This window comes from Myotis daubentonii, chromosome 5 (assembly GCF_963259705.1).
Source record: "Myotis daubentonii chromosome 5, mMyoDau2.1, whole genome shotgun sequence".
NCBI classification, from domain to species: Eukaryota; Metazoa; Chordata; class Mammalia; order Chiroptera; family Vespertilionidae; genus Myotis; species Myotis daubentonii.
In genome coordinates this window covers 81,500,534-81,519,248 of record NC_081844.1, presented here as the reverse complement: position 1 = coordinate 81,519,248, position 18,715 = coordinate 81,500,534, and the positions used below count along the sequence as shown (strand labels likewise).

Sequence of the window (18,715 nt, the reverse complement as noted above, 5' to 3'; positions counted from 1 at the left end):
TTGGTACGCTTGAAGTTGTCCCAGAGGCTCCTTACACTATCTTCATATTTTTGGATTCTGTTTTCTTTTTGTTTTTCCGGTTGGGTGTTTTTTGCTTCTTCATATTTCAAATCTTTGACTTGATTCTTGGGATCCTCTAGTCTGCTGTTGGATCTCTGTATATTATTCTTTATTTCAGTCAGTGTATGCTTAATTTCTAAGTGGTCCTTTTTCATATCCTTGAGGGTCTCAACTAAATTTCTCAGAGGTTTCTGGTAGATTCTTGAGTAACCTTATAACCGTGGTTTTGAACTCTATATCCAGTAGTTTGTTTTCCTCCATTTTTTCCATTTGTGACCTGTTTCTTTGTCTCTGCATTTTGGCTGCTTCCCTGTGTTGATAATAGAGTGGCTTTGTGTGCTAGGTGTCCTATAGGGCCCAGTGGCTCAGCCTCCCTAATTACCTGAGATGGACACTCTTGGTGCACCCCTTGTGGGCTGTGTGTACAGTCTTGTTGTAGTTAAGCCTTGATTGCTGTTGGTATCACTGGGAGGAATTTACCACCAGACCAATTGGCTGTGAGGACCAGCTGTGTCTACAGTGGGAGAACTGCTGTGCTGGAGACGACACCCTTATGGGCAGGACTTGCTCCAGTAGGGCTTTGGTGCTGAGTCTGCCCCTTGAGTGTATCGCTTATGGATGTGAAGAGCTGTAATCTGTTATGGTATCACACTGACCACTGGGTACACTGGCTCTTGGATCTCCAAGGAGGTGCAAAGTCAGCCAATGCCTGCGGCCACCCAGCAGGAGCTACAGAGAGATCTGCAGATTCCTCCTCTTTGTTTGGGGTTTGGAACTGCCCAGGTGAGGCCCAGCTGTGAAGCAATGCAGGCTGCTGTCGAGCCTAAGGCCTGGTTTTTGGAAGCTTTGGTGCTCTTTGACCCAGCAGCAGTTAGGTTTTAGATCGCAAAAGAACAGGCAATTCATATGCCAAAGCCTCTGCTCACAGCTTGGGTGGGGTTGTAAATTGGGTGGCGCAGGGTCTCAGGGAATCACCAGGGCAGAGCAAACAGCAATGGCTGCCAGTCAGCCCTGCCTCAGAGAGTTCCCCGGATCTCTGTATCCCGCGACCCCATGCAGGAACAATGATCGCTGCAAGCACCTCTGTGAGAAAGCTGCCCAATGCTAGATAGTCCAGTTTTTCTCTGTATGAGTCTGGGTCCCCAGAGTCTCACCTGGAACTGGAGTTCATTGCACTTGGGAGCATGTATCTCCCTCCCGATTGAAAAAGACAACAGCGCATCCAGTTGTCAGCCAGTTTCCACCTCCATACCTCCGCACTTGCGCACCTCCACACCTCCTACCTGTCTCAATGTGCTTTTCTCTTTCCTTCTAGTTGTAGAATTTCCACTCAGCCAGCATTCCCATGGTTCTGGATGATATCCATTTTGCCTTTTAGTTGTAGTTTTGATGTGGTTGTGTGAGACAGCAAGTACAGGTGTGTACCTATGCCACCATCTTGATTCCTTCTATGTTAATTTTTAAAAAACAAGTTTTCTAAAGGGCTCCGATCCTCTTTGCCCTACTTAAGATAATGGGTTAAACATAACAGGGAATCCTTGTTTACAGAAGATTCTACAACATCGTATGTTCACCAACTGGTGCTGGATCTTTGACATAATGTGGCAAGTGTGAGTTTGTTCTAATATTGAAAAAGCTTCTCATCAGTTTAGCCATTCATGAAAATTAAGAATACAGAGCAAAAACCATAAAACATTTAAAAAACAATGACTAACTTAAACATATGTAAAATATTTGGCAAAGTTAATTTATTTAATAAGGAAAAATGCCTTAAAAAATCTTTAAGAAAATGACCAATTTTAGGAGTGGGGTGTGGGATGAGCAAAAATGAACTGCAGTTTACAGAAAAGAACAAAAATGACAATATACCTATATACAAAATGATGCTCAATTTCACTCATCATTAAAGAGGAACAAGTCAAAGAGAGCATTTTTCACCTATTGGATTCCCAATATTTTAAAAGTTTGCTGGCTTCTAATATGGTGTTTGGGGTGGGTGGGCAGGAGAGAGTGTGGGTGGCTAGTACATACTATAGGAAGTATAAAATAGCTTAAAAATTTTTGGAAGGCAATGTGGCAATGTCTATCAATTTTAAAAATGCCCCATAACCCAGCAATTTTATGATTAGGAACTTATGTCAATATAAACTTGCCTAAGAATGCAAAGACATTTAAAAAGATATTCATTTTACACTGTCTGCAAAAGCTAAAAGTCTCAAAACTACATATCCATAAGTTATAGTATAGCCCTATAAGGAGAAAACTGCAGTCTTGGCTACAAACTCATATCTACAAACACACTTGGGGAAAAACTATAAAGCCATTAGACAGACAGACAGAACCTCTCACCCTGCTCCCACATGGAACAAGCAGCAGGACAGAATCAGCTACCACAGGAGCGCAAGCCACATTTCAGCAATATGGGGATAAACCGCAGCCATCATGTTACATGCTGCTATATAGCCTTTCATAATAAGAAATGATCTCTCTCTTTGGGCCAAATTTTTCTTATTGATTTTCTCTGCACTGATGACATCACATGTTGAATATTTTTTGCTTGCCTTAGCACATGTCACTTGTCCCTCTACCCCAGAGTGCATTAAGATGGTTCTGAGGGAATGACATTTCCAAGCTTCAGCAACCAAGACTTGCTAGCATCTAGCCAATATACATGCAAATTTACCCTTTTAAATTTAGCCAATTGGGTCAAAAAGCCCTCTAAATTGAAAGGGATTCTTCAAGAAAATATGAATGTGTATCTTACTCTTAATTCTATCCTGTGCAAATGGCTTTGTATATGGCCTGTGGCCATCTATGTAGACAGGAGGAAACAAATATAAATAGAAAGCTACTCAAAATGTAGAGAGGGAAAAACAGGAAGGGCAAATCCAAACTTGGCTGCATTTCAGAATTTAAAGAAAAAAAAGAAGCAGCCTGACTCACACAGAGGAAGAGGAAAACATGAACATGATGAAGCCATTGGAAACAAGAGTAAGTAAAAGGCTTGACAATATAAATTTCTATCAGTCTGTGCGTTAATCAAGAATTCAAGTCTGTTCTGTTTGGTTTTATGTCTATGGTGTGAGAAATAAAAGATTTTCATGGTTTAAATGTACCTGTCCCCAAACTTCTGTGAAGATTTTCCTTCACCTAATATTCGACTCAGGTGCATCATTCTCGGATTTATTGACAAACTACCTAGCCATGGGCACAGAATACAAGGCTAGCACTGCAGAATTAGGCTGTCACATGATCCTAACACAGCAACATCCCAAGAACAAGAACAACAAATACCAGAAGCACATGCCTCTGAGATTTGACAAAGAACTTGTATGCATAACCCATGATACAGACAATAGGGTGGCAAAGGCCTGGGGTAGGGGGATAGGGTTGTGGGGAGGCTAGAAGGAGTCAATGGGGGGCAGGGGGGAAGGGGACATAAGATTCAAATAGTTCAACCAAAAAAGAGAATGAAAGAAACCCCAAACTTTTTAAGTTGCAGCATCAAAAGGAACACACACTATCACTAGTGTAATCATCACTGTTCCTACTGCTTTCTCAGTTATACTAACCAAAGAACAAAAGGACTTTTAAAAATTAAAATCATTCAAGGATTGGGATGGGAAGAGGAAATACAATAAAAACAAAAACAAAAACGGAGGTTCTGGCCCTAGCCCGTTTGACTCAGTGGTTGGAGAGATGATCCATGGACCAAAGGGTCTCTGGTTCGATTCGTCAAGGGCACATACCTCAGTTGCAGGCTCAATCCCCAGCCCCAGTTAGGGTGTATTCAGGAGGCAACCAATCAATGTGTCTCTCTCACATTGATGCTCTCTCTCTGACTCTCCCTCTCCCTTCCACTCTGTTTGGAAGGCAATGGAGAAAATATCCTTGGGTGAGGATTAACAACAAATAAAGGGGGTTGGGAGGATTCTGGGAGCCTAATGTGGGGAGTCTTCTTTTTAAAGGCTTTTGAAGGAAAAGATTCCCAGCAACACTGATATACCATATTTACTTACACTCAAAAGTGGTCCCTGGTGACCACAACAGAACTCTAGGAGCCTAAAATGGGTATAGGACCTAAGTAGACACTTCTCCAAAATGGACATACAGAAGGCCAAAAGGTATATGAAAAAGTGCTCAAAGTCACTGATATCTGAGAGAGAAAAATCAAAAGGACAATGAGATACCACCTCACATCTGCTAGAATGGCTATCATCAACAAATCAACAAACAACAAGTGTTGGCAAGGATGTGGAGAAAAGGGAACCCACGTGCACTGCTGGTGGGAATACAAACTAGTGCAGCCTCTGTGGAAAACAGTTTGGAGTTTCCTCAAAAAATTAAAAATGGAACTACCATTTGACCCAGTGACCTCAGTTATAGAATATATTCCAAGAACTCAGAAACACCCATCAGAAAGAATATATGCACCCCTATATTCCTATCAGCACAATTTACAATAGCTATCATTTAGAAACAGCCTAAGTGCCCATCAGCAGCTGAGTGGATTAAAAAACTAGTACATCTATACAATGGAATACTATGCAGCTGTAAAAAAGAAAACTCTTACCATTGCAACAGCATGGATGGACCTAGAGAGCATTATGCTAAGCGAAATAAGCCAGTCAGAGAAAGATAAGTATTACATGATCTCACTCATATGTGAAATCTAATGAACAACATAAACTGATGAACAAAAATAGACCCAGAAACATAGAAGCATCAAACAGACTGTTAAACCTTAGATGGGAGGATGGGGGGGTGGGGGGTGGGCGGGGGGGTTGTGGGGGGGAGATCAACCAATGAACTTATATGTATACTAAAGGCCCAACGCATGAAATTTGTGCAAAAGTAGGCCTTCCTTCCCCTGGCTGCCGGCACCGGCTTCCCTCTGGCACCCCTGGACCCGGGCTTCCCTCGCAGCCTCGGATTCATCTGGAAGGATGGTGGGTCTAATTAGCATATTACACTTTTATTATTATAGACTAGAGGCCCGGTGCACAAAAATTTGTGCACTCGGGGGGAGGGGGGGGACCCTCAGCCCGGCCTGTACCCGCTCGCAGTCTGGGACCCCTTGGGAGATAACGACCTGCTGGCTTGGGCCTGCTCCCCCTTGGCAGAGGGCAGGCCCAATCCCTAGGTGCAGCCCCTGGTTGGGCTCAGAGCAGGGCCGATTGGGGGGTTGGGGCACCGCCCCCTGTCACGCACAGAGCAGGGCCGATCAGGGGGTTGAAGAGCTCCCTCCTGTCACTCACAGAGTAGGGCCGATAGGGGAGTTGGGGCACTGCACCGTCACACATAGAGCAGGGCGGACCAGGGGGTTGGGGCGCCGCACCCTGTCACACTCAGGGCAGGACCGATGGGGAGGTTATGGCTCTACCCTGTCACACACAGAGCAGGGCCTGAGGGGGGGTGGGGGCGCAGCCCTCTATCACCCACGGAGCAGGGCCGATCAGGGGATTGGGGTGCCACCACTGTCACACTCAGGGCAGGGACGATGGGGAGGTTATGGCTCTACTCCATCACACACAGAGCATGGCCCGTGGGGGGGGGGGGGGGCGCGCGGTTGGGGTGCTGCACCCTGTCACACACAGAGCAGGGCCGATCAGGGGGTTGGGGCGCCACACCCTGTCACGAACAGAGCAGGGCGGATAGGGAGGTTGTGGCCCCGGCCCCTGTCACAGAGCCGCAGGGCGATCAGGGGGTTGGGGCGCTGCCCCGTCACGCTGATCCTGGTGCCGGGAGGCCTCGCAGCTCCGATGATCCTGGTGCTGGGAGGCATATTACCCTTTTACTATATAGAATAGAGGCCTGGTGCACCGGTGGGGGCCGGCTGGTTTGCCCTGAAGGGTGTCCTGGATCAGGGTGGGGGTCCCCACTGGGGTGCCTGGCCAGCCTGGCTGAGGAGCTGATGGCTGTTTGCAGCTGGTCACACCCCCTTCAGGGTGGGGGTCCCCACTGGGGTGCCTGGCCAGTCTGGGTGAGGGGCTGAGGGCTGTTTTCAGGCTGGTGGGTGACTGAAGCTCCCAACTGCTCCTTTTTTTCTTTCTTTTTTTATTCTGGGCCAGCTTTAGCTCTGAGGCTTGGCTCCAGCTCTTAGGCCTCCGCTGCTGAAAGCAGGTATCTGGTTTGTTTGGGTTCTATAATGGAAACACTGTTTCAACTCCAGCTCTGAGATCCTGGCCGGCTGAAAGTAGGTTTCTGGGGTTTTGTTTAGCTTCTATATTTGTAACAGTGTTTCAAACTGCAAACTCAGAGGCCGGCAGCAGCAGGTGGGGAACGTTGGAGTCCTCCATCACTGAAGCAAGCAAACCTCATGTTCGCTTCCAGCTGCCTGGCTGCCGGCCGCCATCTTGGCTGGCAGTTAATTTGCATATCGCCCTGATTAGCCAATGGGAAGGGTAGCGGTGGTACGGCTAATTGCCATGTTTCTCTTTTATCAGCTAGGATATGCATAACCCATAGACACAGACAATAGGGTGGTGAAGGCTTGGGGGGAAGGGGGTAGGAGAGGGCAATGGGGGGAGGGAGGGACATATGTAATACTTTCAATAACAAAGATTTATTTTTAAAAAACAAACAAAACTCTAGGAGCCTAGAATTTTGAATGCTCTTAGATCCTCTAGCTCTACCTGGGACTATCAACTACTCGAGCCCACCTCCAACATGACAGATTAGTAAAGCCATTAATTCTTACATATTCTATGTGCTTCAGTCAGATAGATTCTGTTTCTTTCAAAGATAACAAGTTAGTGTTTAGCACCAAACCCCAGTAATTTTTCCTGTTTTTAAAGAGCAAATAAAAAAATTTATAAGAAGTTACACATTTGCCTCCAAATGCATGCATGTTCAAAAGCAGTGAACAATTCCAGGATTTACCATAATCTTCTCACATCCTCTTTCCCTCCTCCCTCCAAAAAAATAAAGGCTAGTAAAATCCACTTCCTCTAATATAGGCCTTGATACTATATAGGCCCAAGTAGGAAGTTGCCAACCAGGAATCCCAAAAGGTTCTTAGCAAGGAATGTACTCAGATCCATAAAATCTAGGGCCTCTGCCTGGCCGGTGTGGCTCATTAGTTGGGTATCAACCCAGGAACCAAGAGGTCACCAGTTCGATTCCTGGTCAGGGTATATGCCTGGTTTCGGGTTCAATCCCCAGTAAGGGGTGTGCGGAAGGCAGCCGATCAATTATGGTTCTTTCTCATCGATGTTTCTAACTCTCTATCCTTTTCCCTTTTCTCTCTAAAAAAATCAATAAAATCCTATTTTTAAAAAATCTAGGGCCTCCACCCTAAAGACTATCACTTCTGAAATGCAAAGATATCTTCCAAATGGTGATCAAGACTGGTAGCAACAAGGTATTGTTGTTGATGATTATTTTAGAGAAAGGAAGGGAGAGAGAGAGAGAGAGAGAGAGAGAGAGAGAGAGAGAGAGAGAGAGAGAGAGAGAGAAGCATCGATTTGTTGTTCCACTTATTTATGCATTCATTGGTTGATACTTATATGTGCCCTGACAGGGGATCAAACCAGGAACTTTGGCTTATCATTCAGGTGGGAAACGTCTGACCCATGGGTCATATAAAACCTGAGAAATCATTTGGTATGGCCCTGTCAAGTCATTAGGCGTGAGTTAATTAAATGTTTGACCAACTATACCAGGCTAACTTTTTTTTAATTGTTTAAAGTATTACATACGTCTCCTTTTCCCCCTATTGACACCCCTCCCTGCCACTCCCACCCCCTGGGACAAGCCCCCACTGCCCCAGTGTCCATTTCCATTGGTTATGCCAGTGATGGCGAACCTATGACATGCGAACTCATTTTTTTGGTTGATTTTTCTTTGTTAAATGGCATTTAAATATATAAAATAAATATCAAAAATATAAGTCTTTGTTTTACTATGGTTGCAAATATCAAAAAATTTCTACATGTGACACGGCACCAGAGTTAAGTTAGGGTTTTTCAAAATGCTGACATGCCGAGCTCAAAAGGTTCACCATCACTGGGTTATGCTAATATGCAAGTATACAAGTCCTTTGGTTGATCTCTTACCCGCCCCCCCCACCCCCCACCCCCCACCCCCGGCCTTCTCTCTGAGGTTGGATGGTCTGTTCAGTGTTTCTTTGTCTCTGGACCTATTTTTGTTCATCTGTATGTGTTGTTCATTATATCCCACATATGAGTGAGATCATGTGATATTTATCTTTCTCCGACTGTCTTATTTTGCTTAGCATAATGTTCTCCAGGCCCATCCATGCTGTTGCAAATGGTAAGAGTTCCTTCTTTTTTACAGCAACGTATAGCAGGCTAATTTTTAAATATATAAGAGGCTAATTTTGTGTGGCCTGCAAATGATGGTATAAATATCCAAATGGTCCTTGGCAGAAAAAAGGTTCCCCACCCCTGGCTTATCAAGACGATGCTCTAACCTACCGAGTTACCTGACCAGGACCCAACAAGGTTTGTTTGTTTGAATATGTTTTTATTGATTTTTTAGAAAGAGAAGAAAGGAGAGGAAGAGAGAGAGATAAAAATATCGATGAGAAACATTGACCAGCTGCCTCCAGTGCACCTATTGGGGATTGAGCCGGCAATCCAGGTGTGTGCCCTGACCTGAAATTGAACCAGAAACCTCTCGGTGCATGGGATGACACTCAACCAACTGAGCCACACCAGCTGGGCCAACAAGATTTATTTTAATATACTTTCCAGAGCACCTCTATGCAAGACCTCTGGTGCTGGAATATGACAATTTTTGGAGTTGGGCATGATTAACAAAACATTTGATCTTTCAGTATAAAGCAAAATCAAGCTCCGTCTCTACCACAAAAGAATAAGTGATTCCATGTATATTTCTGTACATGTGCTCTCTAAGTGGAGAAATAATTCTCCCTAATCATCAACACATATTAAAAGCAAACTTTCACATTGAGGAATGCCAGTAACTATAGCACGAAAGCCCTGCTGCTTAACTCACTTAATCTGCTTAAACACATTTAGAAATGGTCAGGTTAGATTTTACTGCTCCTTTGCCTTGTCATGAACAACTAAAGTAATGAAAATTTAAACAGATGATATGAATAGTGCCTTTCAGAGGTTGTACTGCCACTTTCAGTCAAAGATATATGTATGCAGAATAAAGCTGTTCTAAAATGAAACCAAGAAAAAATTTAATTCAGGAAGAACATGGGTTTCTGTTTAGTTCTCTTTGCTAAAGAAAGGTAAAGATCAAAAAATAATACAAAATTCCAGCCCTAGCCGATTTGGCTCAGTGGATAGAGCATCTGCCTGTGGACTGAAGGGTCCCAGGTTCGATTCCGGTCAAAGGCACATGATCCCCAGTGGGGGGCATGCAGGAGGCAGCCAATCAATGATTCTCTCTCATCATTGATGTTTCTACCTGTCTTTCCTTCCCACTTCCTCTCTGAAATCAATAAAAATATATTTTAAAAAGAAATAATAATAATAATGGTAATAATACAAAATTCCATCAATGGGAACTGTGTGCTCCACCAATTTTGAGACATGCACTATTATTTTCTTTGGTTCCACTGCCTGAATCTTTTGAATCCAAAGAGAGGGCAAGTGAACAAGATGGCTGGTGACCTAGAAGGAATTGTGCACTCTGGGTACTGTGATACCATATTACTGCCCTCTTTTCCACATGCATAAAAAATAATTAGCTGTGATTCCATTGGTGCTTCTCTGGGCAATTTCTGCTGTGCATAAATCTGTAATAACTGTACTGGGATAATATAAGTATTTCCCATTTTTTAGTATATAAGATGTAGGCCGAGTAACCTAGAGAGCAGAAAGGAGAACCAAGAGTCTGAAAGGAAGGAGATTATTTTCCTTCTAAATTTTCATATATAACTCATTCCTAATCATGGTTGCTCTAATCCAATTGACTCTAATGCTTTTCTCCACATGGAACTAAAGTGGTTACTTCAGGGAAGAATTTAATCCAGCTCCCTCTGCCTGGCAAAGGTTTCTTTTTTTTTTTTTAATCAAAGGGTGGCTGACTTCAATGCAGACATTTTTAGTATCTCAAGAGCTTTTTTTCCTTAAAAAAGTAAATTAAAGAGACCACCTTTATCAGATTCCCCCATTGGAAGTTTTGGGATCAAGTTCCTGCAGAACAGTAACTTTGAAATCTAAGGTCACAGACCCTCTAAGAATTTGATTAAAGCTCATTCACAGAAAAATGTACAAGCTACAAAATTCCACAAGACAGTCTATGAAGCCAGGTTATGAACTTTTAGCCTATAGAGAGAGACTATGGAAAGGCTCAAGGTTAGTCTTGAGCATCCTTGAAGTCTAACAGGAACTCTCCTCTGTTTCTTAACCAGGAAGCAGGAAAATGATAGGAGTACTAATGTGGGCTCATTCCTGAGAATGTGGGGTTCCACTCATGGGCAACTTTGGTTTGAGGGCTTCTCTTTGGCCTGGGGAAACTGTCGTCTAAAACCCTACCTGTCCAATCTTTCCTTCTCCTCTGCTTTCAGAGATGTCAGACCTGCCCTGTGGTCTGAAGACTCTATCAGCCCTCAGAGTATCCCTGCTGTCTTCTTCTTTTTTTAAAAAAAAAATGTTTTATTGTTTTTTTACAGAGAGGAAGGGAGAGGGATAGAGAGTTAGAAACATCAATGAGAGAGAAACATCAATCAGCTGCCTCCTGCACACTCCCTACTGGGGATGTGCCCCCAACCAAGGTACATGCCCTTGACCGTAATCGAACCTGGGACCCTTCTGTCCGCAGGCCGAAGCTCTATCCACTGAGCCAAACCAGTTAGGGCTCTTCTCTCTTTCTTTATACTGCCCAGGCATTTTCCCTAACAAAACTCATACTTCTAATACCGTCTTGGGGTCTGCTTCTAAAACTACACATCTGCAGTTGCTGCATTTTCACACCTTTACACAGGGCCCCAAGGAAGTGGCCTTGAAGTCTTCCAGTTCTTACTCCAGTACCACCAACACAGAATCTATGCCCCTTAAAACAATGACTTTTTAGACATGCCCATAGGATGAAGGCCGTGGAAGCCAACAGGCCAATGATGTTTCACAGACAACATGGGTAGTTTTGAGATTTCTGCCTTCAGGTGTGAAACAAGACCCAATAAGGCAGCGGTTCTCAACCTGTGGATCGCGACCCCTTTGGCGGTAGAACGACCTTTTCACAGGGGTCGCCTAAGACCATCCTGCATATCAGATATTTACATTACGATTCAGAACAGTAGCAACATTACAGTTATGAAGTAGCAACGAAAATAATTTTATGGTTGGGTCACAACATGAGGAACTGTATTTAAAAGGCCAGAAGGTTGAGAACCACTGCAGTAAGGGTACGTGCCAATGGTAAAAGAGAAATTGGCATGGAAGGCTAAATCAGTAAGGTAAAATGTGTAACAGGACATACCTTTGTCAGGCCTGAAAACATGACCCTGACTTCATGCTAAAATAGCTTTCACAACACTAAACATGGAGCTGAACATTCATAACCAAGCTCTGAAAAGTAATAACACTATTCAACAGCAAGAAGATAGAGTTAGGCAGTTGTTAAGTGTGCCAGTAGGAGCTATTAAGTGTGCAAATAAATGTTCTATTATTTGAGTACCACAATGGCCCAATCCCAGCATCACGGGAGGCTTTCAGTTGAAGGAGTAGGTTAAGATTCTGAGGTAAATACAAGGGATTGTGTTAGATTCAGCCATGCTGTATCACTTTTCCTAAATCATTTCTGTTCCACTGTTAAGGCTTAGGGCATGCAGTATTAAATGACTGTGTCAACCTACCCTTTTCTCCTGTGATAAAACATTATTATAAAATAGTGCAGAGGAGAAATCTTTTAAATTAGAGTTTCTCTGAAAGTCTCAAAGAACAAAATAATCAAATGCTTTGCAAGCTTTCCCACCCTTTATTCTTGGTTTGTGGTGTTAAGCTCTTAGTGAAAAAGAAGCCAAACCCACATATCTAGTTTACCAACACACTGAAAGCAAATCGTAGTCGTACTTATATTTTAACCAAGCATGACAACAAGGTGATTGAGTAGCTTCCCAAACTACCAGAGCAGCGGGCAATAACTTGCATAAGCTGGCATTAGATCAGCACTTCATAAATCCTGCAGGCTCCTGATCATTTACGTGATCTTTCTATGCAGAATCGGCAGTCTGACACTGGCTCTCACAGGCAATAAAACCATCTCTCTGCTAACCCAACTCACTGTTCAGACGGGTCTTCTTGAATGCAGTCTTTATTACAACCCCACTGCTGCTCCTACACTGAAGAAATAGCATGTTTTTAAGTCAGGAGTTCTTCTTTCTTGCTTTATTGTAATTGGGGGTCTTACAACGACCCGATACTGTTACAAAGCATCGTGCTTTATAACAGTAAAGCTTCTGGAAAACCCAAACAAAAGACACGTCACCCGGTGACGTCAGCCTATATACAGTTCTGTGTGGTCGCAGCACATAAGCAAATCCATTCTTGTGCCGTTTCTCGGAAAAGCTTTTCAGTAAATGCACTCATGCTGCTCCAGGAGCTCTTCTCTGCAACAAGCCGCCCATCTGCCATCAACAAGTTAAGACCGAGAGAACTAACAGCTGCGCAAAGGAAAGACTGATGCTTTGATTAACCAGCTGAGCAGTTAGAGGAGGACGAAATTAATAACTTATATTCAGAAGCGATTTAAGGAAACAGAGTGGTCACGAAAAATGAAACCAACGCTATTGAGAAGAATATCCTAAGGAAAAAAACAACTCACCCTGCTGGATTAAATTTTACTCAGAAAGCCTGGGACATAGAAAACAGGAAACTGGTCAAAGGCTCCTGCATGTTAGAGCCTTTTACAGACTCACTGCGTTGAGTCTAACAACCGCGACTGAATGCAGCCTCCAATGTGCTCAGAAGAATGGGTAAGTCCATGCATTTATATGCCTTGTACAGTCAGCAACAAATCACGCTTTTTAAAATAAACCACTGAATTCACATTTTATGAGGGGAATCACTGTCACATTTTTGGATCCTGAGGTTTAAGTAAAAGCATATATTGATGATAACAGGCTATGTTTTATCTTCTTAATGGTTTAAGTTTTGTTCCAGTCATACTAGCAAGGTTAATTTTTCTGCAGCAAATGAAAAATAAGTTATATGCAGTGAAATATTTCACCATATTGTTATGTTCATTTCTTGATAGCTCATACGTTCTGCTAAAATATATCCTATCTTCTTGTTTTCCTTAAATTATATTCTGCAGGCTTACATTTCAAGTGGCCATTAGGGGCCCCTATGCTGGCAGCAATATATGCAATGAGTATGGTTTTAAAAATGCTGCCTGCCTTGGGAATGGCGTGTCCACCTAAATGCCGCTGCGAGAAGCAGCTCTTCTACTGCGACTCTCAGGGCTTCCACTCCGTGCCAAACGCCACAGACAAGGGCTCTCTGGGCCTTTCCCTGAGGCACAATCACATCACAGAGCTTGAAAGGGATCAATTTGCCAGCTTCAGTCAACTTACCTGGCTCCACTTAGACCACAATCAAATTTCAACAGTAAAAGAAGATGCTTTTCAAGGACTATATAAACTTAAGGAATTAATCTTAAGCTCCAACAAAATATTTTACTTGCCAAATACAACTTTTACCCAACTGATTAATCTGCAAAATTTGGACCTGTCTTTTAATCAGCTGTCATCTCTGCACCCAGAGCTCTTCTACGGCCTCCGGAAGCTGCAGACCTTGCATTTACGGTCCAACTCCCTGCGGACTATCCCAGTACGCCTGTTCTGGGACTGTCGTAGTCTGGAGTTTCTAGATTTGAGCACAAACCGTTTGCGAAGTTTGGCTCGAAATGGATTTGCGGGATTAATCAAACTGAGAGAGCTTCACCTAGAGCACAACCAGCTGACGAAGATTAATTTTGCTCATTTCCTACGTCTAAGTAGTCTGCACACGCTCTTCTTACAATGGAACAAAATCAGCAACTTGACATGTGGGATGGAATGGACCTGGAGCACTTTAGAAAAACTAGACCTGACTGGAAATGAAATCAAAGCCATCGATCTGACAGTGTTTGAAATAATGCCTAATCTTAAAATACTCCTAATGGATAACAACAAGTTAAACAGCCTGGATTCCAAGATCTTAAATTCCCTGAGATCCCTCACAACTGTTGGCCTCTCTGGCAATCTGTGGGAATGCAGCCCTAGAATATGTGCTTTGGCCTCCTGGCTGGGCAATTTCCAAGGTCGGTGGGAGCATTCCATCTTATGCCACAGTCCTGACCACACCCAAGGAGAGGATATACTAGATGCAGTCCATGGATTTCAGCTCTGCTGGAATTTATCAACCACTGTCATCACAGCCATGGCTACAACTTATAGAGATCCAACCACTGAATATACAAAAAGAATAAGCTCATCAAGTTACTATGTGGGAGACAAAGAAATCCCAACTACTGCAGGCACAGCAGTTACTACTGAGGAACACTTTCCCGAACCAGACAATGCCATCTTCACTCAGCGGGTAATTACAGGAACAATGGCTTTATTGTTTTCTTTCTTTTTTATTATTTTTATAGTGTTCATCTCCAGGAAGTGCTGCCCTCCCACTTTAAGAAGAATTAGACAGTGCTCAATGATTCAGAACCACAGGCAGCTCCGATCCCAAACACGACTCCATATGTCAAACATGTCAGACCAAGGACCGTATAATGAATATGAACCCACCCATGAAGGACCCTTCATCATCATTAATGGTTATGGACAGTGCAAGTGTCAGCAACTGCCATACAAAGAATGTGAAGTATAATATCTACCTATCATCAAAAATTACATCAGATAAGTAACCTATTTTACATTGTAGGGGCTAAATATCTAATTTTTAACAATGGTGACATTAAGCCTAATTTTCAAAACCAAGTGGAGACTTAAGTTTTTGAAGTGAAGTGTTTTTAATTTTTTTTTATGAAACCATATTTTAAGTGTTAAATGAAGCAATGCTCACATTAATTTGCAATCTTGTTGGAAAGTCTAAAAATGCTTACTTCAAATTAAGGCATTTCATGTATGTGACTATATACTATTGAGTGTAAACATATGCTATTTTTTTTTCCTACTGAAAACAGTTTGGAAAGAAGGTACTGAGCAGAAAAAGATATGAATCAATACTTGTTTGATCATTGCTTTCCATCCCAAGTACCACCATTGGCTTGTTGCTTAAAAGGAGACTTAGCAAAGTTCTCTTGTATGATAATTTGGTATTTACTTAAATTTACAATTTACTGCCAGTGTGGGAAGTAGAATTTCATTATGCTATAAAGACTGGTAAATATTAAACACTCTTATTCCAGAGTTTTTGCCTGGGTTAATAGATATTATCAAAGTCCACATCATGAAATTAGAACCCTTTATGTAATTCTAATAAGCTGAGTAACTCTTTAATATATTTAAACAATGAATCAAAGTGAATGTGGAAAAGGTCTCATTACAATGAATTCAATACTAAATGATTACACTGACTTTGTATCATACAGCTCTAGTTTAACTTATAATGAACATGTTGACCTTTTGTGGCATTTTTAGACAATTATTTTAAACTAGTATTACACTACCATTTTACTTATTAGTTTACTAAATCCTATATTTACATTTATATGTGAAAAAAGATTTAGAAATTATTTTGGAGAAAAAAGAGAGAAACTGAGTCAACTTAATCCTAGGACTTGCTCCCTTTAGTTTGAAAGCACACACAACATTCTCTCCCTTTCTCAACTGTCATGATCAAAGTTGCCTTACAAAGAGGTTTAAACTCTTTCTTTTGTTTTCTTCCTAATCCTCACACCTCAGATCCAAATAAAAAATAATTAGCAACAAGCATAACAATGATTCTTAATAGAATATATATTATAAAGGAACATTAAAAATCACTTTCTAAATATTATATTCTGAAATCTGGCCTTTTAATAAGGATACATAGTCACATTATAAGAGCAGTTCCTTCCAAGTGAAAGAAACAACAGATTACAGAGCAAACCTTTTTATGGGAAAAACACCAACTACATGCTTATACAGCCATGCAATGGTAACTCAAAGGTGGCATGGAGGGGAGGGAAAGGCAGCATTTTGAAATCTGACTCACAGAAACGGGTTAGCTGAAGTTAAGAGGCAGCCAAGAGTGAGGCAAATGGGTAGCTGTACACTATCTACAGGCACCATGACCTACAGCTGAAATGAAGAGGAGGAGGTCCCCTAGTGTTAATATAAACATTCCACAATTAACAAATGATAATGATGCCACACTTTTCATGTGAAAAAGAACCACATGTATTGCGTTTCTTCAATTATGATTTCTATGGAGAAACTGTAACATATTTAAGATTCAGATGCAAGTTACCAATTCACACAGAATTTTTCCATAAACAAAGTTCTATGTATGCAGCAGCAAAACCCAAAACATTAGACTACTGACTTGATTCTAGAACAGCCGTGGGCAAACTACGGCCCGCGGGCTGGATCCGGCCCATTTGAAATGAATAAAACTAAAAAAAAACCCAAAAAACAAAACCGTACCCTTTTATGTAATGATGTTTACTTTGAATTTATATTAGTTCACATAAACACTCCATCCATGCTTTTGTTCCGGCCCTCCGGTCCAGTTTAAGAACCCATTGTGGCCCTCGAGTCAAAAAGTTTGCCCACCCCTGTTCTAGAAGAATTAACATTTTTATAACTGACATTTACAACTGTATGTGAAAAAGGCGAAAATCCTTAGAGAAAATCACTACCATAAAAGAAGAAAGTTACCTTTTCCTTAATACGACCATTAAAACATAATATTTTTCATTCAAGGCATATTTTTTCTTCCCTGGACTAAACTGAAAACATGTTAAGACTACAGTTTAACCTATGAGGTTTAATTGTAATTTTTTTTCCTTCTTAATACTAAAGAGAGGGGTGTCTGTCTACATTTCAAAAAAACAAAAAACACAAAAACATGTCTCAGTAAAATGCTGACAAGATCACATATTATGGTAAAAATGTATTCTCTGAATTTCTTAAGGTGGGTAAATTAGTTTGGCAAAGTCTCTGTCTGTAAAGTTCAGGTGATCTTGAGCAGTGAGCATTTCATTTCTTGTTAAATCAGATCTTAGGCCTGCCTGGACAGAGACAAAAGCTGATTTAATGGCACAGAGGACAGCTCACCACTTCCCTTCAGGGCTGGATCTGAAACCCCCATTACAAATGAGAGCTCCACAGGTAAAATTTACCAACTCATTTATCAGGCAAACCATGGCCATTTGTCAGAGAAAAGCTTTGTCACAATATTCTGTCCTGAACACATAAGATTCCATTAGCCCTAAAGAATAGCAAAAAAGTATTTTCTATCATTTCCACCACACCAAATTAATTGAAATGGTGAGTAGAAGGGTGAGAAATATTGGCTAGGAATCCCCACATTAATCCTAAAGATTACAGTTAGTAAAATGACCATTAATCAGCAAAATTCTTAATGTATGTAGAAAAGTAAATTGGAAAAGCAAGCCATTTAGTAATTCAGGGAACAGCAGAACCAAGGCCACCCCGGCACACTTTCAAGATGAAAAATAACTGATTTTTTGCCCTGCATATTTTCTTCTTCTTCTTCTTCTTCTTTTTTGGTAATGCTCTCTGAGAAAAGCGAGTAACAATGCCAACCAGCATGTCCCCTCTTCATTAAAGCACAAACTTCCCTTTTGAATTGCCTATTGAAGGCAGTATTCCATTTAATTTTGGTCTTTTTGTGTTTCAGTATCAGCACAGATTTGAAGATGAGACTGTTAGTTATATGTGCTCTCTTTACCAACTGGCTAGAGTGGAAGAGCATCGCAGCTACACTGCAGATCCTGCTAACCCAATGTTAGGGCTTTTGTTTTTTGGTTTAGTTTTATCCTCCTCAGTCTCCTCTTCCCACCAACCCCGTTTTTCCCTCCCCCATTTTCAAGATTAGAGGAAAATGACCACTTATCAAGAACTAGAAAAATAATAAAATCTCTGGAAAAAGAAAAGCTAAAGAAGGTTATATACTGTACCCACCTAGTAATTAAGAGCTAGTTTGGAATCATTTATATTCATTTCTGTAGTTTGCCAGGGATTTCAATCACCTTTACAAAATGAGAGTGGGCTGACAAATTTGCAAATTCACACACAATTCAGAGAGAATACCCACTGCCAACATCAAATAGCAAAGATACTAATTTTTAAGCCAAAAATCTGTACTAACACATGTAATTTCTTAATGTGCCTAAGTTAATTTCTGTACCAATTTAATGAATGGAACTGACTAAACTTCCCAACTCCACTAATTATTAAAATCCATCTGCTTATTCTGATGCTAGTCACCAAGAGCGAGATTCCATCTTTCCAATAAAAATGAGCCCCATGTAACACCAGGTCTGAATCCTAAAACTGAAAAAAGGCATTTCATTTTCTATACTTCCTACACAGAGTCGGGGAGGGGAGAGGGCTATAAATGCTGTTCTCCCTCTAAAGTGTAGCTATCAAAATAAAATTTGAAAGAATAATTTTAGAAGCTGACTTATATGACCATTTTCCTAATAGAGCAATACAGTGACAGACTTGTCTCAAAAATCTGTTTTGAGACATGCTTTTCATATCTTA

At 41.5% G+C, this 18,715-nt stretch overlaps 2 protein-coding genes across 3 annotated transcripts in view; one reads left to right on the top strand and one right to left on the bottom strand.

Moving 5' to 3' along the window:
- The window catches only part of CTNNA1 (catenin alpha 1), a 194,337-nt gene that overhangs the window by 60,678 nt on the left and 114,944 nt on the right, over positions 1-18,715 (bottom strand). The gene's annotated exons all lie outside the window — the stretch shown is intronic.
- LRRTM2 (leucine rich repeat transmembrane neuronal 2) lies at positions 12,651-14,867 on the top strand. Its single transcript, XM_059698500.1, has 2 exons — positions 12,651-12,976; positions 13,318-14,867. The coding sequence occupies exons 1-2, from the start codon at positions 12,973-12,975 to the stop codon at positions 14,865-14,867; spliced, it is 1,554 nt and encodes a 517-aa protein (XP_059554483.1). The 5' UTR covers positions 12,651-12,972.